General features: G+C 38.4%; 1 protein-coding gene across 1 annotated transcript in view; it reads left to right on the top strand.

Annotated features, from left to right (window-relative positions):
- Window positions 1-23,144, top strand: part of LOC147828114 (membrane-associated guanylate kinase, WW and PDZ domain-containing protein 1-like) — a 156,364-nt gene extending 133,220 nt beyond the window's left edge. The window contains exon 2 of the mRNA XM_087211130.1: window positions 4,220-23,144. Within this exon, the coding sequence (XP_087067256.1) occupies window positions 4,220-4,338 (119 nt within the window). The 3' untranslated portion in view covers window positions 4,339-23,144. The remainder of the gene's footprint in view (window positions 1-4,219) is intronic.
- The last annotated feature ends 6 nt before the right edge of the window (window positions 23,145-23,150 follow it).

Genomic DNA, 23,150 nt, shown 5'->3' with positions numbered 1-23,150 from the left:
TATTAAATAGGCTACCTTTCCTCCAGTGAGGGTGGTTGGCTGCTTTGTGTAGATTTATTTTCTGTGCTTGACTTTAGGCAAATTAAAAACTATGTCATTTGGGCTGGGGATTTAGCTCAGTGGTTTCGCCGCCTGCTGAGCAAGCGCAAGGACCCAAGTTCAATCCCTGGTACCAAAAAAAAACTTCGTCATTTATAGAAAGCATTTTAGGAACTTCAGTTAAAGCAAACAAACTGGTAAGGATGCAAACAAACTGGTAAGGATAAAAACAAAAAGAAAGGAAGTACCTTCTTTCCCTGATCTCAAGGTGAAAGAGGTGTGTTTCTGTCTGTAGGCTTTCTTGGGCTGTATTATACTTGATAGTAACGTTTTGTAAGTAAGTGCTTTCTGTGTGCCAAAAATGTAATTCTTTCCCTGCCCTATGATGTAGGCATAGCAGTTATCCCTATTTTTTGCAGGAGAAAACTGTAGAGAACAAAGACTTGCTCAAGGCTACACCCAGCTTGGAAAGGGCAGAGCTGGATGCATAGCCAGTCTTGTAGCCCAAGCTCTTCCTCCCACCTTGCCTCCAGAGACGTTGGGCTAAGAGCCTCGGTTGAATGTGGACACCTGTAGGTCTTCTTTTTACCCTTTTGCCTTGGTGGCCTGATTCCTGCCATTCAGTGACACTTAAGAGCCTTTTCATCCTCATCCTTTTGATCCTTAATTTCTGTTTTTGTTAAAGCTCCTTAAGGCAGTTTTAGTTTTCTCTCCCACTGCCTGAGGTTAGTACTAATATAACACTGGAAGCCCGGTGGTGCTGGCCTGGCCCCACTTCTAGGCTGGGGAGGAGAAGGGTGTCTGCCCAGCTTAGCCTGCAGCTGGGTAGGGGAGCATGCTCAGTCTGGTGGCTACGCAAACCCAGGTGGCCGCCCCATTAGAATTGCGGGGAGAGCTCTGCCTGCCTGTCCCAAATTGAAATAGGAGGAGGGAGCTGCAGGCTGGTATAGGTAAGAGAGCCAAGCTTTTCACAGCTAAAACTCAGCTCTGTACTTGTGATTCTAGGAGGGACATGGGTGCTTCCTGCAAGAATGAATGGCTACATGTAGGGATTCACTTTTTCATATTCAAGGGGACTGGGTTTGCCTCTGACTTCTCCAGGCCCGTCTGTAGCTTGTCTTCTTGTGTTGCTTGGAATTTTATTGTTAAGAAGCCATCTTGGCTCATTGTGCCTTTATTCTAATGTTTGAAGGGGGATTTCCATTCAGATTGGTGGCAGTCTGTGGTTCCCTTTCTCTCTGCCAGGCACCCTGGACAGGAGAGCCAGACTCTAGAGAATGAGTCTGTTGAAAGAGATGACTCTCGGAGATAAGTAAGAGTTCTCTTTCCCTCAACTTTGGATGTTATATTTGAGAAATAGTATAATACCTGGAACATTATTATTTAGTAAGCAGAGGCAAATCCAGATATTTATTCTGTAGTGTTGCTATGTTAGAAATTATGGTTAATTGATATTATAGAACTCTCAGAAAGATGTGGGGTTTTTTTTGCCCACTTTATTGTTTAATAAATATCATGGGGGAACGATTACAAAGTGTGTTGTTGTTTTGAAGGGGACAGTTTGGTGGTTCTTTTTGTATGGGGAAAGTTTTTTTTTAATAATGAAGTTTTAAACCTGACAAGTGTCTTGTGATGCAGAATAAGCATGGACTAGTGAATGTGGTAATTATTGGGACCCTGTGGGAAAGCAAGCATTGGTCAGTTTTTAGGCATTCTTGGATGTATGAATGCAAATTCATGGAGGGCACTTAGGAAATGAGAACAGTAGAATTAGTCTATACAAAATTTGCCTTTTCCCCTAGACGCTGGGGATTGGACCAGGGCCCTAATATAGCCTGAACAGAGTTATTTGTTTATGTAGATAAATGATTTCCACCATCCTGAAGCTTAACAGAAATATTTTTCAATAGAAGAAAACCTTGCCGTTGGAGTTCTTTATTTTCCACAGTGGTAGCAAGTAGCAAGTGAGAGAATGTTTTTAATTGAAATCACAGAACTTGATCTCAGCCAACTTTCACTTGCTTCCCCAGCACAATGTTTTGCCAGAGTTTCAAACAAGACTGTACAAGAAAGGAAAAGAATGTGGTATTCACAGATACTAAAGCATTGTACAAACAGCCCTGACATCTTCAGCCAGTTTACCCACTCGGCACTCTCTGTACTCCACTCTGCTGAGGATGGACAGAAATGTACCTCATATGACTTTCTGCTCCCCATTTGGGCCCTCATGAGGGATTCTGCCTTTTCTAGGGACTGCCCTCAGTTATCTACCCTTTCTCCTGTGGCCTCAACTTTTTCTTCGCTGCCTGTTGTTTATTTTGGTCAGAGAGCATAGTTTTTATATGGGTCTTTGAGTTACAATTGCTAAAATACTCTTGAAAGAAATGAAAGTGAAAAGGGGTGTATAATTTAAAGATACAGCCCTGAGGGATACCTAGTGTAATCAAGTGTTGGAAACACCTGGGAATGAGGACGTGCCCTTATGAGATTTTTCAGTATCTGTCCATTCTTTTATTTTTTCCTTTGGTGCCAGGGATCGAACTCTGGACCTTGCGCTTGCGAGCCGGGTGGCGGCACTACTGAGCTAAATCCCCCACCCATATCTGTCCATTCTTGCTCAAGGTGCCCTTCCTTTTTTCTTCTGTTCTTTTCTCAAAACACCCTGATCTCCTCTTGAGGGCCTTTCTGCCCACACTACCAGCATACATTTCTCCTGTCCAGGGCTCAGTCAGACGGAGGCTGCAAGTTGTGTGCTAGTGATTTCCAAGGAGAGGGCCTCTCTGTGGTTCATAGCGACTCAACGCAGTGGCATCCTGGCAGATAGTGACTGGAAGAGTGTCTGTTGTGACCAGTGGAGAGGGCTGAGAAAGTGGCTATAAAATTGGGGAGCAAGAGTATTTCTCTGGCAGCTCAAGGATGTTTACTACAGTAGATTTTTTTATACTTCTTTGTGGGACCCTTTTTGGTTTTTGCTTTTTGGGGTGCTGGGAACCTTGCATATCCTAGGGAAGTGCTGTACCATTGAACTATGTCCCCAGGACTGGACCTCCTGTTAATTTCCTCTGTACCCCAATTTTAGGTTCATCAAAATCTACTCAAATAGTGATAGTGTTTATATGTATGATGTTAGAGGTATGTGAAGTAATTGTGTGCTAATATATTATTACTACACAAGCATTTATTGAGTGCTGTGTGACGTACTTCAAGTTTAATACCAACCAGTTAGTACATGACTTATTTTCATCTATACCTTTTTTTAACCTCTTCCAAATTATGACCTTGTTTCCCAGATATCTGTTGCTTGCCCTTTGTGTCCATTATAATAAGTGAGAAGTTATTTAGAAAGTTGGTTAGTACCTTTTATTTTCTGCATGATGGGATTTTTAAAAGTTAATGAACTTTGGGAGGTTTGATGGAATGATGTAGTAAGAGCTAAGATAGTGTACATGTCCTTACAGTGAATTCTGAAGCACAACGAGTGGGTATTTGCTGCCCATTCCCTGTCCCAGGATCTACAAAGAAACACAATTTACCAATGGATCTTTGTATTTTTGGTGCAGGTAATTATAATCATGGGACATATGATCATGTGAAAGCTAAGCAGAAATTCTTTTGGAACTTTATTCTTTTTGCTCTAAGTGTGATTAACTGCAAGATATGTTTAAAACATTTATTTCAGCTCCTCTCGGGAGAAAAGGGCCTGGATCTCCCAAGGTTTAAGGGCATTTTAGCATCTTCACTTTGGCGTTGACCAAGACTCCTGTGGCATTAGGAAAATTCAGGCTTGGGGGAAGGTTGTTTTCATTTTTGTTCCTTAATCTAATTTTAACTTTAATCCTCCTTTGCAAATCTAATTCAGAATGTAAACAAGTTAGATGAAGTATATTAGAAAATCTCTTTGGGGGCTTTGGTTTATACAGAGAACTGTTGCAAAGGTCTTTACCTAGGAATTAATTTCCTAACGTAAAAGATAAAACAGTTTGTAATTTTTCCATTTCCATCCGTCTTGATTTTATTCCTCTGTGATTGTTGCCTATAAGGATTTTAACTGAGTCATGTCAAAAAGGGAGGGTAGAGTTTTGGTATGATGACATTTCTGCACTCTTTTAGCACCTCTGAGGGGATTTCAGTTTTTCCTGAGATTGATATTCCTCTGTGCTTTCTTCTGATCTGTTTTTAGTTCCTGATAAGCCTGATTTCTTCAGCCGAATGCCACACTGGAACCTACTGATTATTAGAATTACTGAAGAGAAAATGGACCTGAGTAATTCTGGACTTCTGCTATTTTCAGGGAGCTGAATGTTCATCATTTAGGTTTTATACTGTGAATGCATTTTCTGTTTTTGGAAAGACCTACGTTTAGAATGTCTTACTTTGTTTCAGTTTGGTTATTTTCATTCACTGTTCTGTCAGTATATTTTGAAGGACTTTATATAGAGCATGCATTTCAAAATAATAGGAACTTTGTTAAATGAATCATACAGTTGAAAGAACCATCAATTCACTCTCATTTTCTGGGCTTGTTAACAATTTGAATTTGTTTCTCTCTTTATTTTTATGTGTATGCTTGTATAATTTTGCACACAGACTCTGTACATGACAAATACACACATGTATATTTAGCTTTTACACATACATGTCTCCTTTGTACAATGTCACAATAAACTTTTCTATGTTTCTGCTTTTCCCTAATATTTTGTGAAAGAGAACATTATAACTGAACTATTCCCTGCTCCCTTTCCCTCTGTGCTTTCAATGGACTGTTATTGTTGTTGTTGTTGTTGTTATTATTATTATTATTTTTGGTACCGGGGATCAAACTCAGGACCTTGTGCTTCCGAGGCAGGTGGCCGCACCACTGAGCTAAATCCCCAGCCCTGATGGACTATTATTTGAGAAGAATAAGGTTTTGATGTTATATCATAGTTAATGTTAGATTCCAGATAAAACTTTTGGCAGAAATAGATAGGTATATTGAGTCCTTTTGAGCAGGGATTTTATAGAAAAAATCATTAAGGCTACTGATACATCAGACTTCTGGCTTGTCGGTGAGTCTTATCTAAACATTTATTTGTAAGTATACTTCTTTAAAAAAAAGACAGAACTGGGAAGTGTACCTGGGCCCTTACACGTGCCTGGTGCATACCACTGAGCTACATTCCCAGCCCTATTCTTGTTTTTTTTTTTTTTTTTTTGGTACCGGGGATCGAACTTGGGTCCTTGCACTTGTGCAGCAGGCAGCACCCAGCCCTATTCTTAAGAATTGTGTAAAGAGAAGAGTGCTTATATCTAGAGTTAAATATTTGGAATAGGGCTACATATTAATTATGTGAAGCAAATGCCTATCTTCTCTGAAAACAATTTGCCTTTGGGCCGGGGATTTAGCTCCGTGGTTCCAGCACCTGCCTCACAAGCACAAGGTCCTGAGTTCGATCCCTGGTACCAAAAAACAAAACAAAACAAAACAAAACAATTTGTCTTTAAAAATGATCCGTGGGGTCAAAGATGTAAATATTAAAACAGAAACACTTAATCTGCTGGAAGATAGAATAGGTAGAACTGTTAAGGCATTGGTGTAGGGAAAGACTTTATGAACAAAACCTCGATTACACTGGAAGTATTACAAAGAATCAACAACTTGGGGCCCCATTATATTAAAACCCTTTTATACAGCAAAAGAAATCCCTGAAGAAGTGAAGAGACAACCCACAGCATGGGAAACAATTTTTACGAGCCATTTCTTAGAAGACTAATATCTAGAATATATAAAGAACTAAAAAAATTAGACCCCCCCCCAATTTAAAGACCCAATACAAAAATGGGCATTTGAAATGAATAGATACTTTTCAGATGAATTATAAACAGCAAATAAATATATGAAAAAATGTTCAACATCACTGGTCATTTGAGAAACTCAAATTAAAACAAAACTCAGATTTCATCTCACTCTAGGAAGAATAGCTGTCATCAAGCAATCAACTAGTTACAAATGCTGGCGAGGCTGTCGGGGGGAAAAAGGAATCCTTCTCCACTGTTGGTGGGAGTGTAAATTGGTACAGCCACTATGGAAATCAGTATGGAGGTTCCTCAAAAAACTAAAACTAGATGTTCCATTTGACCCACCTATTGCCCTTCTAGGTACCTTCCTGGAAGAGTTAAAAGCATCATACCACAATGATATATGTACTCTCATGTTTATAACAGCACAGTTTGTAATAGCTAAATCTTGAAAACAGCCCAGTGCCCATCAACAGATGAATGGATAAAGAAAATGTGGTTTTTATATCCAATAGAGTACTACCCTGCCATAAAGAAGGATAAACTTGAGACATTTTTAGGTAGATGGATGCTCATTAAGAACATAATTTTAAGTAAAATAAATTGGATACACATGTTTAAATATGATAGCATTGTTTCTCTTGTGTTAGAAACCCAAAGGGTAAATAAGCACCAAAATGGAGGACAGATACTGGTAAATAGGAAGAAAATGTTCAAATGGGAAGGGAAGCAGGAAAATGTGTGTGTGTGGGGGGTGAGCATAAGGATAAAAAATAAAAAGAATGGAAAGAAAATAAGAGAAACAGCTTTGTAAATGGAGAGGAGAAGGGGATTAAAGGGCAGAGAGAAGAATGGGAAAAATAATTAGGATGTGTTATGTACAGGTACAAATTCCCTATGATGAATGTGATCATTATATATGTAAAAATATATCAATGAAATTAATTTTAGAAAATGATCCATGTGGCAGAATGTTCTTGAAATACTGTAGTGCTTCCCATTAATTTTCTCTTGTAAAACATAGGTACATGTTTATTGCAGGATTATTAGAAAGCACAGGACACCTTCCCCAATCACGTATAATCTCACCAATCAGATATAACAGTGTCATCCTTCTAGACTTATCGTTCTAGGTATATCATGTATAGGTACATAAAATAAAATTTTACATTCAAGTACATACATGTTATTTCTATTTTCATCTATTCAATCATGAATTCAAGAAAGAATGCATGATTTTATTGTCATTTTGAGTTCACTGGTATTCTATTGAATAAATATGATATCTTTGTAATCATTGTTGAGTATCTAGATTGTTTCCAGTTTTTCATATTTAAGTTAATTTATTTATTTGGTACCGGGGATTGAACTCAGGTCCTTACGCTTGCGAGGCAGGCGGTGGAACCACTGAGCTAAATCCTCAGCCCAAGTTTTTCATATTTTAAACAGCACTCACATGAGTATCCTTGTACCTGAACATTTGTCTACATGATTATTTTCTTGGACAAGCTCTTGAGATAGGAAGTTACTGAGTTCAAGGTTTTGATTTCTTCAAGATTCCTCCCAGACATTTAACATCGCAGGTAACCAAATTGTTCTCCATTACTAACCTTCCTGGTAGCATTAGGCATGTGCTTTTATTGTTGAAACCACCATTATTAGTAATAATAATAATAATAATATTGTTGATATTGTGTGGTACCCTAGTGGTTTCAGTTTGGCTGCAGTTCTTCTTTGCCCACAGCTGAGACTAGTGTCTAAATTTGAGGTCAGTTGCAACATTTGTCTTTTGGCACTGCCTTTATGGTGAAAATTACTACCACTAGTGGAGATTGGGTTTGTCTAGGGCTTGCCCACGGCAGGCAGGCTATTGGCTGCTGCTGATCTGATCCCCTTTTCTGTCTTTCTGAGTTTTGCAGAGAGCAGTGGTAGTGGGCCAATCTGTAGTCCTCTGAGGCTGAAGGGGCAACGAGCAAGTGTTTTCAGTGAAATGCCAGGGCACCTATGTTTTTCTAGGTAGCTAAGGGGTGGTGAATAATTGGTAGGTTTTCAGGGAGGTATTAATTGCATTGTTTGGGTATATTGGGCTTAATGCAAATTATACTTTGCAGATTGAAGAATCCGTTCAGAGATGAAAAATGTTTAGAAGTAAGTGTGCTGATGGTTCAGTTAGACATTGTCTTAAGCATTAATATTTAGGATAATTGGCATCAGTTTAGATGAGGCTTCACCATCTAAATAATTTTGGTTTTAGTCATTAACTGTGTGCTTGGTACTTTACACTATAATGAATTTAGGTTAAGTTATTCTCCTTGATGTTTAAAGCTCAGGATGGATGATCATTAATCATCTCAAGTTTCTTTGTAGGGACTGGAAAGAAAAATTTTGATGACTTAAGACAAAGGTAGTATGTGCCGTCCCTTGCATTCTGGAATGAATTACAGTAATTTTGAGACTTCTGGCCTCTAACTCTGAAGCGACAGTTTAATTTCTGAAACCTCAAGGTGTCATACAACCTTAGGCTAGCAGATCCCTGTGTGTATCATGTTTTTTTAAAAATTAATTTTATTGGTACATTTTAGGTATAGAATATAAAGACATTCACCATTAGAAATTTGCACCTTTACATAATCTCTCTTGGTTCTTATTTTTCCCCCTTCCCCTGCCCTCCCTTCAATCCCTCCATCCCTCCCTATTAGCAAAGACTTTGTTTCAGTTTTTTTCATTTTCTCATATTAATTTCATTCCCTTTTTTCCTTTTCCCTACCCCTCCATTTCCCCTTCCCCTTTGCCCCTTTTCTTCCTATTTCACATTGTCTGTTATACCTTTTATCCTGATTTACACTTTCAGTTTCTCACACCAGAGAAACTATTCGGTATTTATACATGTGTGTCCTATTTATTTCACTTAAGATTAACGCCTCAATATGCATCCATTTAGCTATAAATGTCTCTAATTTCTCATTTTTTACGACTTAGTAGTATTCCATTTATTTAAAAAACACACTTTCTTTATCCTGTCTCCAGTTGATGGGCAATTGGGCTCTTTCCAAGTTTTAGCTATTATAAATTGTGCTGCTATGAACATGGGTGTACATATATCACTGTGGTATGATTCTTTGAATTATTTGGGGAAGATCCCCATCAGGGGAATAGTGGGTCAAATGGGACTTCCAGTCTTAGTTCTTTGAGGTATCTCCATACTGATTTCCACAGTGGTTGCACCAGTCTACACTCTGACCAGCAGTGGAATAGGGTTCCTCTTTCCCCACAGCCCCACCAGCATTTGTTATTGGTTGATTTCATGATAGCAGCCATTCTTTCTGGGGTGAGGTGGAATCTCAGCATTGTTTTCATTTGCATCTCTCGAATGACCAGTGATGTTGAACATTTTTTCATATGTTTATTTGCCATTTCTACTTCTTTGTCTGAGAAATGTCTGTTCATTTCAGATGCCCATTTTTGGATTGGATCTTTAAATTTGGGAGGTCTGATCTTTTTAAGTTCTTTATAGATTCTAGATAGTAGACCTTTGTCTTAGGAATAGCAGGTGAAAATTTTTTCCCACATTGTGGGTTGTCTCTTCAGACTGTTGGTGGTTTCTCTTACTGTGCAGAAGCTTTTTAATAGGAAGAGATCCCACTTGTTGATTGTTTGTGCTAGTTCATGGGCAACTGAGGTTTTGTTCATAAAATCTATACCTACATCAGTATCTTCACGAGTTCTACCTGATCTCTGTTCCAGCTGGTTCAACATTTCTATTTTAATATTTAGATCTTTAATCCATTTCGATTTTTGTTTAGTGCATGGCGAGAGATATAGGTCTAGTTTTAATCTTTGGCAAGTTGAAGCCCAATTTTTCCAGCACCATTTATTAAAGTGTCTACCTTTCCTCAAGTAAGGCTGTTTGGCTTCTTTGTTGAAGATGAGGTGGCTGAGTGTGTCTGGAGTCGTTTCTGCATCTTCTGATCTCTTCCACTGGTCCTCAGGTCTGTTTCTTTGCCAGTACCATGCTGTTTTTATGGCAGTAGCTTTGTAGTATAGTTTCAGGTTGGGAGTTGGGATACCCCCTGCCATGTCACTGTTGCCTAGAATTGCTTTTGCTATTCTAGTCTCTTCTTGTTCCAAATGAATTTTTAGATTGTTTTCTCAAGGTCCGTGAAGTATGCTGCTGGGATCTCAATTGGGATTGCACTGAATCTATATAGCAGTTTTGGAAGTATGGCCATTTTCACTATATTGGTTCTTCCTACTCAGGAGCAAGGGATGTCTTTCCATTTTCTGATAATAGTGTTCAGTCTCTCTTTTCAGAGTGCTATAGTCTTCAGAAAAGAGGTCTCTGATTTCTTTTGTTAGGTTGATTCCTAGGTGTTTCAGTTTTTTGGATGCTATTGTGAAAGGAATTGTTTGCCCTATTTCTCTCTCAGTGAGTCTGTTGTTAGTGTAGAGGAAAGCTATTGATTTTTGTATGTTGACCTTGTATCCAGGTACTTTACTGAATTTGATTATGAAGTCTAGAAGAGTTTTCCTGGCATTCTTGAGGTCTTCTACATAGAGTATCATGTCATGTGCAAATAATGACAATTTGAGTTCTTCAGTTCCAATCTTTATTCCCTTTATTTCTTTCTCTTGTCTAAATGCTGTGGCTAATGTTTCCAAAACTATATTGAACAGGAGTGGTGATAATTGACATCCTTGTCTTGTTCCTGATTTTAGTGTGAAGGATTTCAGTTTTTGACCATTTAGTATGATATTGGCTGTTGGTTTTTCATAGATGGCTTTTATCAGATTGAGGTAGAGACCATCTATTCCAATTTTGTGTAGGGTTTTACTCATAAATGCGTGTTGGATTTTGTCCAATGTTTTTTTTGCATCTATTGAGATGATCATACAGTTTTTGTCCTTGGCTCTATGGATATAGTGCATTACATTGATTGATTTGCGTATGTTGAACCATCCCTGCATCCCTGGGATGAATCCCACTTGGTCAGGGTGTATGATCTTGATGATCTTCTGCATTCTGTTTGCCAGTATCTTATTAAGGATTTTTGCATCTATGTTCATTAGTGAGATTGGCCTATGGCTCCCTTTTTCGGTTGGGTCTTTCTGTGCTTTGGGGATCAAGGTGATGCTTGCTTCCAGGAATGAATTTGGGAGTATTGCTTCCCTTTCAATTTCATTGAAGAGTTTAAACAGTAGTGGCAGTAGTTCCTCTCCGAATGTCTCGAAGAATTCAGCAGTGAAGCCATGAGGATCTGGGCTTTTCTTAGTTGGTAAGTTTTCAATTATGTTTTCAATTTCATTGATTGACATTGGGTTGTTTAGAATTTTTAGGTCTTCTTTGTTTAATTCTGGTAATTCATAAATATCTAGGAATCTGTCCATTTCTTCTGTGTTTTCCACCTTACTGGCCTACCAGTTCTTGAAGTAGGTATTGACGATCCTCTGGATTTCTGCTGGGTCCATTGTAATTTCATCCTTTTCATTCCTAATTGCATGGATTTGGGCCTTTTCTTTCCTTTTTCTGATAAGGTTGGCTAAGGGTTTGTCAATTTTGTTGATTCTTTCAAAGAACCAACTCTTGGCTTCATTGATTTTTTGTATCATTCTCTTAGTCTCCATTGCATTGATTTCTCCTCTGATCTTTATAATTTCCTCCCTTGGGCTGGGGATTTAGCTCAGTGGTTTCGCTGCCTGTTGTGCAAGCGCAAGGACCAGAGTTCTATCCCCTGTATCAAAAAAAAAAAAAAAATTTCCTCCCTTGTATGAGCTTTGGGTTTGTCCTGCTCTTCTTTTTCTAGAAGCTTGAGGTTCAGCATCAGGTTGTTTCATTGGGCTTGCTCTGTTTTCTTCATATGAGTATTCACTGCTATGAATTTCCCTCATAAGACTGCTTTCGTTGTGTCCCATAGATTCAGATATGTTGTATTGTCATTGTCATTTATTGAAGGAACTGTCTGATTTCTTCCTTAATTTCCTTTGTGATGTATTGGTTATTCAGAAGTCTGCTGTTCAGTTTCCAGGTGTTTATGAAATTTTTGTGGTTTCTTTTGCTGTTTGATCTCCCATTTCATCACTCTATGGTGTGATAATATACATGGGATATTTCAGTTCCTTTCCACTTACTTAAACATGTTTTATGAGTGTGTATGTGGTCTATTTTGGAGAACGACCCATATGCAGCTGCAAAGAATGTGCATTCTGATTTTGTGGGGTGGAACACTCTGTAAACATCTGTGAAGTTCATTTGTTCAAGAGTTTGATTGAGTTCTAGTATTTTGTTGCTCATATTTTGTCTAGTTGATCTGTCTATTTGTGACAGTGTGGTATTGAGGTTCCCTACTACTATTGCATTTGTGCTTATTTGATTTTTCATGTCCATTTGTATTTGTATAGGTAGGTACAGTGGTAATTGTTGCATATATATTTATGATTGTCATCTCTTCCTCTTGGATTGTTCTCTTTACATGAATGTAGTGTCCTTCTTTGTCTCTCTTAATCAATGTTGGTTTGAAATCTACTTGATCTTCAAAAAGGATAGCTACTCCTGCCTTTTTTTTGGGTTCCTGTTGCATGGAGTATTGTTTCCCACCCTTTAACTTTCAGTCTGTGGGTTTCTTTTTGAGTTAAGTGTGTTTCTTGTATGCAGCATATTGTTGGATCTTGCTTCTTGACCCATTCTGTCAGTCTGTTTCTTTTGATGGGTGAATTCATAACCATTAACATTGATGGTTATAACTGATATGTATTGACTTATCATTGTCATGACTTTTTCTTTTTGTTGGATTCTACCCTTTTGTATTTAATTTCTTGTTGCACCAGATGGATTCATTCTGCTAGGCTTCCTGGAGTTGTGATCCTCAATGTCTTTTCCTAGGATATTGTCTAAAATTTTTTGGAGTGCTGATTTGGTATTCATGAAGTTTGTAAGGTGCTCTTTGTCATGAAAGTATCTTATTTCTCCATCAATTTTGAAAGATAGTTTTGCAAGGTACATCAATCCGAGTTGGAGGCTGTTTTCCTTTAGGGCTTGGAATATATCACTCTAAGCTCTTCTTGCCTTGAGGGTTTGAATTGAGAAGTTTGCTGTGATTCTGATGGCTTTCCTTTGTATGTGATTTTTTTCTTTTCTCTAACTGCTTGTAGAACTTTGTTCTTCTGTTGGATTTCTGGAATCTTAATAATTATATGCCTATGTGTAGAATTTTTTTGATTAAGGCTAACTGGAGTCCTATATGCCTCACTTCTCTGTATGTCAAGTTCTTTTCCCCTGTTGGAAGTTTTCTGCCATCACTTCTGTGAGCAGTTTTTTTATGTCGTCTGCACTCTCTCCTGTTTTTTCATTGACTCCAATCAGTCTTATGTAATTCTTCTTTGCATCGTCTAGCAGCTGCTGGGTTGATTTCTCATGGACTCCTACAGTTTTAAAGAAATTTCTTTTCCTGGTCACTAATTGCAGTCTTATCTTCTATACCTGAAATTCTGTCCTCACATTGGGTCATTCTGCTGTGTAGACTTTCAGTGGAGTTGTTCATCTCCTGGAAATCTGTTTGCATCTGTTTTATGGATTCCATTTGTTTCCTATGTTGGGATTTCATCATGTTCCTCAACTCCTCTCTAGATTTATTAATCATGTCTTGCACTATGAGCTGAATCTTTGCTGTTGTGTGAGAAATTATTTCTGATTTCATTTTTCACAGATCCTCTTTTGTTGCCAGTTCAGGGAGTCCAGGTGGTTGAGTATCACAGTGTTCCATCTCATTTCCCTTTGGAGTTGCTGTAGTTGATCTGGAAGTCTGCTTTTGAGACTTGTTTCCGTGTCTTCTCATTTTGACCAGGGTGGGTGGGGAGTTGTGGGGTGTGTGGGGTGTGTGTGTGCTGCTGGTGCCCTCGCGGCTCAGCTCCTCTGCACTGGGAGTGGTGTATATATAGTATATGGCGGCCTGGAAGTGTTCTTTGCCCGTGTGTTGTTTTTGTTAGTGTTTATGTTCCAGGTATTGGGAGTAGAGAAAAAGGGCTGGAACAGAGGTCCTGAGTTTCCACGTGAGGTTTTTTGCCTGTTGTACTTGCTGTGGATCCTTATGGGGAGTAAATGCTGACGCTGCCCACACATGTCACATTTGTTAAAGAGGTGCAGTCACTTTTGTGCCTGCCATTTAGTCAACCCCCGGGTGAAATAAAGAACTGACTGAATTTATTGTCAGGGCATACAAGGTCATGCACATGTTGTCATGTTCCCCATGAGCATCACAGATGTCTAAAAAAGGGGAAGTTTTTATTTGTTTCAATAATTTTATGTAGCACCCCATCTCTGATCCTGGTTACCCTCCAGTCTCATATGGGCATGTCACACTGACAGGTGTGTTATTTCGACCTCATATGATGTTTCCATGACAACAGTAAACAGTCATAGTGCAGGTTTTCATAAGGCAATAAATCTGGATGATGCAGGTGACCTTGGCCAGCAGTAAAGATGTGTTGTGAAAATTCCTACACCAGTGAAACACACTCAGATCTGAGTTGCTGGTGATGACTGCAAGTCTTCCTCTCGGACTTGGTGTCAAATGGAGTTTCTGGCTCATTGACTTCATAACATTGTCGGGAATGTCCTATTTAGACTTAATTGGAAGGTTTGTACCACTGGTTTCTGTTCTTCTTGAGGACTCTTCTTGCAGTATACTGTTGATATTTTCTTTAGTTTTTTTTTACGCTAGTCCTCATTAAAGATGACAAGAAAAACCCTAGCACTCAAACATCAGTGATAAAATGACTAAACTTACAGGATTTCCATTATTTACCTTGCCATGTCTGATTATTTATATTTGGATATACTTTTAGTATACTTTTATGGAAGTGATTTGCTTTCATTGTTTTTATTTTTCTTAAAAAACACAGATGTGGCTTACTTTTCCACAATGAATACCGTTTCAGTAGACTGTTTTACAAGTATAGTATAATGGAATTTCTGCAGGATTTATAGTTATATCGGCCTGTGTTTTCATCCTAGCATCATTATTTATTAATCCTAGAGTCATTATATGACCTTGGACAAGTCATAATAGCCTCTGTGAAATTCTTTTTTCTCACTGTTAGGTGAGGAGATAATAATATTCACTGCCTCTTTAGGGTTATGGCAGCAGTTAACTGCAGGGATATCTCCCATTCCTCACGCTGTTCTCTCCACGAGGAGCAGGGTGGAGATGTACACTTCTTTCTTTGAATAGAAAAGGGGCTTTTGAATATAATGAGTGGTACAGTGAGAATTCTAAGCCAGGAGCATAAAAAATGAGTAATTGTGACCTCCTGCTTTTGGGACACGTGACTTTGGCATCAGCCAGTGGGCTTTAAGGAAGCGCAGGTGAGCACATAGGTGGGCTGTGTCTGGGTGTTCCAGCAGACACTCCCAGCTGAAGCCTCAGCTGATTCTAGTTCTTAGCCCTTGGGTCACCCTCAGTTTCCTCCAGGAAGCTCCAGGCTTCTGTGAGCAGAGATGAGAGTTTTCAGTTGCTCTTGGTACAAATTTCTGATTCACAGAGTTTGTGAGAGTTAATGGTTCTTGTCAGCTTAAGCTGTTAGGTTTTGGGATGATTGTTACTCAGCAATAGATAATTAGGACAAGAAATTGTGAGATTTAAGAAACTGTTCTCCTTCTAGGTTTTCCAGTTTGTAACCTTGGGCACAACATTTAGCTTCTTTGTGTTTGTTTTCTTAACTGTAAATGGAACTAACCACCTCTTTCTAGTCTTACTATGAAAATCAGTGAGTTAATGTTTGTGAGATGCTCAGTAAATGTTGGTTGTCATTATTTTTTATGTAACTATATTGTTGGAGTTTCAGAATTCACAGAAAGATTTCTTTGAATTTATAAAAAGAAAAAAATAAATTTGGTGCTTGTACCTACCAAAATAAGTATTTATTTTACACATTTTACTAAGGTTGCGTTTGTCTGGGAACCTTTGGCTTCTCTGCCTTTTTTTTTTGGTGGTACTGGAGATTGAACCCAGGACCTTCACATTTTACTACATACCTAGGCCTTTAAGAAATATATATTTTTAAATCTTGAGACAGGGTCTTGCTAAGTCCCTAAGTCCTTGGGCTTGGCCTGGACTCATAGTTGTCCTGCTGCATCCCAGGGTGCTGGCTTTACAGGTGTGGACCACAATGCTGCCTCTGGCTTCACTTTATAGAAGAAGGCTTAATGACGACATTTATAGGGTGTCAGAAGAAGGGACGAATGATGGGAGGTAGGAAGGAAATCTTACTTCATGAATTTTTGTGTACTACAAACTACATTACAGGATCAATCCCAGAGCCTCAGAATTAGAATTTTCAGGGACTTGGGGATTGTTAACTAAGTCTTATGCCTTGGTGAAGATGTTGTGTATTAGGCCCGTTAGTTAAAACAGTGCATAAATGTTAGCTGTTATTGTAATTATTTATTATAATTAATAATTTTTAGGTAAATTCTTAGAAGTTATTGTGTTCTTTAAATTTAGTCCTGTAGTTCTTTACAATTCCTGAAAGATAAACCAGAGAATGCCTACAAATGTTGGGAAACCACTTAAATAAAATCTGTTTCTGTTATTTTTTTGCAGTCATTAAGAAGTTATATATACTGTTTACTTTTTTCTTTCCTTTTTGATGTATTGGCTGTCATAACTGAGTTAATGAGTTTGTTTCTTCTCCATCAACTAAACCTCTTTGAAGACCCACACAGTGAGACGTCTTTTTCTGTAACATAATTAAAGAAAAATAGCTTCACAGTCAGGGTCACTGAACCTAGAGGGAATTTGTCCACTGGATGCCCATCTGGCCATGACTGGAAGTCTTTGTGTTTGTAGGTTACATAATAATTAGGAATAGAGAATAGCAGTGTTGGTGACTAAAGCCAGTGTTTTCTGTATAATGAGCATCTATGTTGAATTTCTTAAAGTACACTATCTTTTTACAACAGTGCTTGTACATGTGTGTGTATGTGTGCCTGCATGCACACTCATATCTCATTGTGCAGCCTAATCCTGTAATAACTGGGTTATTGGTCACAGATTTGAACTGCAGTTACATAGATTTGTGTCTAAGTTCTCTTAACAACCATAGGGCTGTTGTGAGTGACATGTTTGTTACTGTCATGTTTGCCGAATACTTTGAAGTCTAACTGCCCCTGTTATCCTTGGTTACACTGTGTATCACATTGACTCCTGCAAAACAATGAGGAAATATAATCTTGTTATAAATGTAATGTTTAAATATAATGAGGAAATATAATCTTGTTATAATTAATTTATACAGCAGATAATATTTCTATCCCTTAACTTAATATTTTGGTTTATTAGATCTTAGTGTTCCATCAGCCTAAGCTTGTATTAAAATTTGTAGCTTATTGGTGCTGCTGGTTGTATTTCTCAAAGCCTGTTTCAGTGGCTGGGCAGTGGTGAATGTTGGGGGCTGCCACCGGATTTACAGTAGCTAGTGAGTAAATTATGTGTTGCCATTATAATTATCTACCTCATTTTTTAAAGATCAAGTTATTTTGTAAGCTGCAGTCCCATTAGAGTAAGATTTTGTTGGTTAAACAAACACAGCGATACATTTCATTCTCTTTCCACGCTAATGTTTTGTGCTGTGCTAAGCTGACTGTTGTAAGTAATGGGAAGATTTTGATCAGTGTAGTTCTCAAATTGGGGTCTATACAGCTAGCCTGGGCAAGGTCCTTAGTCAACTTGCCTCTCCATGAATGGACGCCTTGGTATTTTATGATTCATACAACTCATGCTTTCATGACTATGTAAATCCCCCTTTTTTTAAAGTCATGTTTCCATTGGATAAGGGTTAAAATTGGAATGTTCTCCAAAAGGTGATTCTCAAATATTGGTTCTTTTATCTGTGCTGGACTTTGTTCAGAAATGAAATGAGAAAAATAATTTAAATATTGCTGATTTTTAAAAAGTTTGAGTTTTAATTTAAATGTATAAAAATGAGCTTTCAATCTCCCATCTGTGTGTGTGTGAGAGAGAAAGACTCGGAAAGGAAAATTGTGTGGTGTGAGGAGTGTCAGGAAGGGATACAGTAAGTTTTAAATACCAACTGGGGTTGGGAACCGACCCAAGATTGTCAACTTTAGTTTTTCTATGAACAGCGTGATACAGGTATTAAGGTGACTAGTTGCTAAGAGCGAAGCTTGTCTCATTTAGCTTTTATAAGGAATATCCCAGAGCCCATCTTTGTACTTATGTGAACATCCTCACACATCTCCCCTGTGAACCCATGCCAAGAGAGTGACGTCCTGTGCCTCAGCTCCAAGGTTCCCCTTTAGGAATCCTACCGTGACAGTGGTGGTAACGGCCCTCTTTATTTACATTTTCCTCATTAGTACACATTTTGCATTGTAGTTTTACTACTGTTATTTCAAAATAGGGTTCCTAGGTGAAGCCATTGTGCTGTCTTGGCACTGTAATATGGATGCTTGTACCTAGTGTGCAGCTCCTTGGTAGGTGTTGCTCCTCAGCCACACACGTGTTCAGAAGTTGGTGTGCATGAGCCTAGAATGTGTTTAAAGTTGGTAATGGCATTCAGGAATAGTCATCACTGTGACTCATTATGAGGCTGGGTAGCTGGAAAGACAGAGAATGATGACTCCAGGTTGAAAATGTTGGGGTCATGTCCAAGCCCAGAAGAGAATGTCTATCCTGATGTTTTAGTAGCAACTGGACATCTTAAAGGACTCCTGGGCACAGAAGGGTTTCTTGTCTTTTTAAAATGATAGATCTTTCTTTTCCTCTTTCACACATTTTCCATTATATCAGATGATTATTTTCTTTGCCTGAAAAGTGGTGGCGAACCTACAGCACATGTGCCACAGCTTATTTGTTGTCACTGAAAGCTCTAAAATGTTCAGCATCACTGGCCTAGACCTAGGGCTAGTTTAGTTATTGTGGTCATATTTGGAGGTCAACTGAAAAACCTCCTCTGAATTAAGGTAGTGGTTCCCAATCTTAGAGTTTGTATGTCAAAAATTTTTGCAGTTGTTTAATATTAGTGGCAGTTTTAGGATCTCTTGGTTTTGAAAATCCCTGAATCTGACAATGAAATAATAATAGCTTATCTAAGATATTATATATTATATTCATATAGTATTATATCTGTTAATATATTCATACAGCCCCCATAGTACATACATGTGAGATCTATACATTGTAGAAAATATAACACATTGTTTAATATTTAGATAATTCCTATGTCCATGTAGAATCCTATACCTTTGGAATCATTTTCTATATGCCAGATTTTGTGGGTCAGTTTGTGGGAGCATTGGATTGGAATGTTTTGAGCATCTTGAATAATATTCTTGCTTTCTTACTCCTTGTAGAAAGGATAAATGAAAGTTTTTAAATTTTATTTATTTTTTTATAATTAATTGTTTTTTTTTTTTGGATACTGATCTCCGAGGCAAGTGACAGAACCACTGAGCTAAATCCCCAGCCCTAGTTAAATTTTAATGTGTGTGTGTGAGAGAGACATTGTATATAAGATTGTTGTGAATCAAGTTTTCAGTTTTGACATGTTCTAAATTTTCTTCTTTTTAATTTTATTAGAAACTATATCCCATTTACAACTTGAATAATTTTGTTTTCATAACTTCTGTCAACACTAACTTGCAATGTATTCCCCCGTGTTTGCCTACCAACCTGGCCTCATAGGAGTGCTTGTGGACATGGAAGTCGTAGTGAGTCCCCTGAATGCTTTGGTTGTCAGCAGTAGTTACATATTAAGTCCCTGCTCAATGCTTTGTTTATCCTGGTTTTGAAGATGAAAGATACAGTCTTTCTTTATAACTTCTTTTTGACTATCCTTATGATTTTTTAAGTTATTGAGATAGATTCCACATGCTTAAAGTGGTTTCTGAGACTGTAAGTCCCATAAAAATTAGAATCTGTCAAGAGTATTTAAAATGTGTGGCCTCCACAGGTATTTGGCTTCTTTCTTACCATCAAGTTTGTTTTTACAGTAATGAGACGATAATTTAACCAATCAACTGGGTATCTTTTGTAAAGATTGGGTATTACTGATTTTAAGAAATGCTGTTTCAGTGATAGTCTTCCCGAAATATGAAGTGCTGTATGTATTGACTAATGACACCTGGGAGATACAGTCCAGTGAGGGCAAACCTGTGGCATGAATGTTAAGTGTTTTTCTTTTAAGACAAAAAAAGTGTATGAGTTGTTTTTCCTAAAGTCAGACCTCAGTATTCATGTTTAATTGCAGTGTTGGCACTTTAAGATAAAAACATGAGTTTTGGGTTGCAGTTTGGGCACTCGTCTCTTTGCCATCATTGAATAGTCAACTGCTGATACTATATTGTGTAGGTTCTGTGGTTGCTGACATTCTGTGTGATGTTAGTGTGCTGTCATTCAGTATGGTATATCTGTGCTGTTCACATGTGGGAATAAGAACATGGCTGTGAGTTACATCAAGGCATATGTTTGGTAATGGTCAGCGTACCATATCTTCATAAAGTCCCGATAGTCTTAAGATACTGACTAAAGGTCAGAGACAAACTGACTTACCACCCAAATTGAAAATTGTGTCTTAGATTGCAGAGGTATCTTGGGATTTTGAGCTTAGGAACGTCTAAACCAGACAAAGAATATATTTCTGTCCCTTCAACTTTTCGTAAGCTTTCTTTCCCCTCTCCTCCCTCCCGTCTCTTCCCCACCCTCCCTCTTTTTCTGCCGCCCTTTCATCCTAGAGAAATAGTGGAATCCCTGAAAGGCAAGGAAGTTAAGGAAATATATTCAGATTTTATGGCATGTTACAGTTTTTATGTATACTAGAATTTTACAAGTGTATAAATTTGCATCACTGAATTCAGAAGGCTGTGGTTTTATTTGTAGATGGATATTCATTACTTCCTGTGTACCTGCCTTTTTATGTTTTTGTTCTAGTGTACCTTAACAGAGATCTAATACATGTTTTTTGTAATTTTTATTTATTATTAAAGTAATATAAGTTTATTATAAAATTCAAATAAAACTCAACAATATGAAGTAGCAAACTAAATTTTCTCTTTTACTTCCCTCTGTCCTTAATCTAAAATTCTAATCTTTTTTTTTTTTTTGGTACTGGGGATTGAACTCATGACCTTGCACTTGCGAGGCAGGTGGTGGAACCACTGAGCTAAATCCCGGCTAAAATTCTAATCTTCTTAGAGATAACTAGTTAAAGATGTAGTTTCTCAATTTTTCTGTATACATATAAAATATGTATATAATCTTTGAAATTTTTTATCTAGATTACAGATATACTGCTTTTACTCATGTCTACACTTCTTGGTTTCCATTTAGACCATTCTCCAGCAGCATTTTAAGTGTATCTTATATATTATGTGGTTGCACAGAACACTTTGATGTTAATAGGTGCTCTCTTTGCTAAATGGGTGACAGAGAGGTGATATAAACCCGTTTTGATTTTTGGTTCTATTTTGTTTTTTGAAGGAGAGATACATATGATTAGATTAGAGAAAAACAGCACAAGTGGTTTTGTTGTATTCAAGTTTTCTAATAGGCTTGGCTACCACAGCAAGTCCTTCAAAATCCTGTGGGTTTCAGAATGATAGACGTTTGTTTCTGCCTTACCTGACAGTGCTGCATGATAGTCCAGGGCCAAGGTGGGGATTCTGCCCGCTGTGGACTCAGGCTCCACCTCCTGTGCTGCTCTGCCATTATTAGGATGTTGCCCTCACCTGGATTCTGGATTCTGGGAAGGGGAGGGAAGGGCCACATCTCTTCCCTTTGCAGGCAGGGCTGGGAAAGTAGGCACAGCACCGCACTTCTGCTCACAGTTCAGGAGCCAGTGTGCTGTGGCCTGAAGCCGCTGTCCTGAAAACCTGTCATCAGGACAGCCATATGCTCAACTGTAACAAGGGGAGAGTGCATTTTAGGAGGCAGCTCACAGTCTTCGTTGGAGAGTACAGTGAACCCTCGAGTTACGACTGGCCTGATGTACAAACACCTTGGGGTACAACCAGAATTTTAGTGTTAATTTATGACCAGAGTCTTGAGTTAAAATCCGAATGCAGGCCGCTTGTGCTTCCCGGTGGACTCAGATACAGATTTAATCCTTAAAAGAGTTCTGGAAGGAGCATTAAAACATCGCTTGCTGTGTGGGGTTGAGAAATCCTGGACCAGTTTCTCTCTAAGGACCCTGAGATCTGCCTGTGTCCAGGAGAGAGACTGTGAAGGCTATGTAGCGGAGCCTGAGCCCTGAGTTGACCACTTTGTTACAGTCGGCCCTTGGGAATGAATTGAGTTCATAAGTCAAGAGTCCACTGTACTGTCTTATCATTTTGATTAAAGGGAATCTCAAAACATACTTATTTGAAAATAAATGAAAACTCCCACAGAGGTACTAAATGTAAGTTTAAAAAAATTTTGCTTTTTAAAATTTTCTTATGAATTGGGCATGGTGGCCCATGCATGTAATGCCAGTACTTGGGAGGCTGAGGTGGAAGATTGTGATTTTAAGGCCAGCATGGGCAGCTTAGTGAGACCCTGTCTCAAAATTAAAATTTTTTTTTCTTATTTATGTAGTTTGACTGTCAAAATATTACATGTAATTTTTCTGACAATAGGACAATTACCAATGAATGTTTTGTGCTGAAAGATGTGGAAAAAGTTATTTTTGGGTAATAAAACTATGTAATATGGGGAGATATGGAGTGTACCAGTCTATTGGTCTAATGAAAAGTTAGTCCATTACGCGTTAGTTTAATGTAAAATGTCTAATGTAATGTAAAAATGTCTAATGTAAAGTTAGTCCATTACATGTCTAAACTTAAGTATTGCCAAAGTTGGAAAATGCAGATAAAGAAGACTAATCTACTCAGAGATGACGAGCATCCACTCTTTATGTCTAATAGCATAAACATACATGTGTGTATACAGACATACACATGAACACCCATGCCACTGACTGGTGCATGCACCTTCCTGCTGCACATTTCATCTCTTTCATAGCCTGAGTCTTTTTGCCCATGTTACATACACTACTGAATAAGTAGTGATGTCCACACTACATGTGAAGAACAGTTTTAGCCAGGTTTGGGGCACATACCTGTAAGTCCAGTTCCCTGGGAGGCAGAGGCAACAGGGTTACAAGACTGAACCCAGTCTTGGGAAGACGCTCTCCCTCCCTCTCTCCCTCTGTCTCTCTCTCCCTCCCTCCCTCTCTCCCTCTCTCTCCCTCTCTCTCCCTCTCTCTCCCTCTCTCTCCCTCTCTCTCCCTCTCTCTGCCTCTCTCTGCCTCTCTCTCCCTCTCTCTCCCTCTCCCTCCCTCTC

This window comes from Heterocephalus glaber, unplaced genomic scaffold (genome assembly GCF_053883595.1).
Source record: "Heterocephalus glaber isolate CG9 unplaced genomic scaffold, H.glaber_assembly_v1.0 deba00001293, whole genome shotgun sequence".
NCBI lineage: Eukaryota > Metazoa > Chordata > Mammalia > Rodentia > Bathyergidae > Heterocephalus > Heterocephalus glaber.
This window is presented reverse-complemented; position numbering and strand designations above follow the sequence as displayed.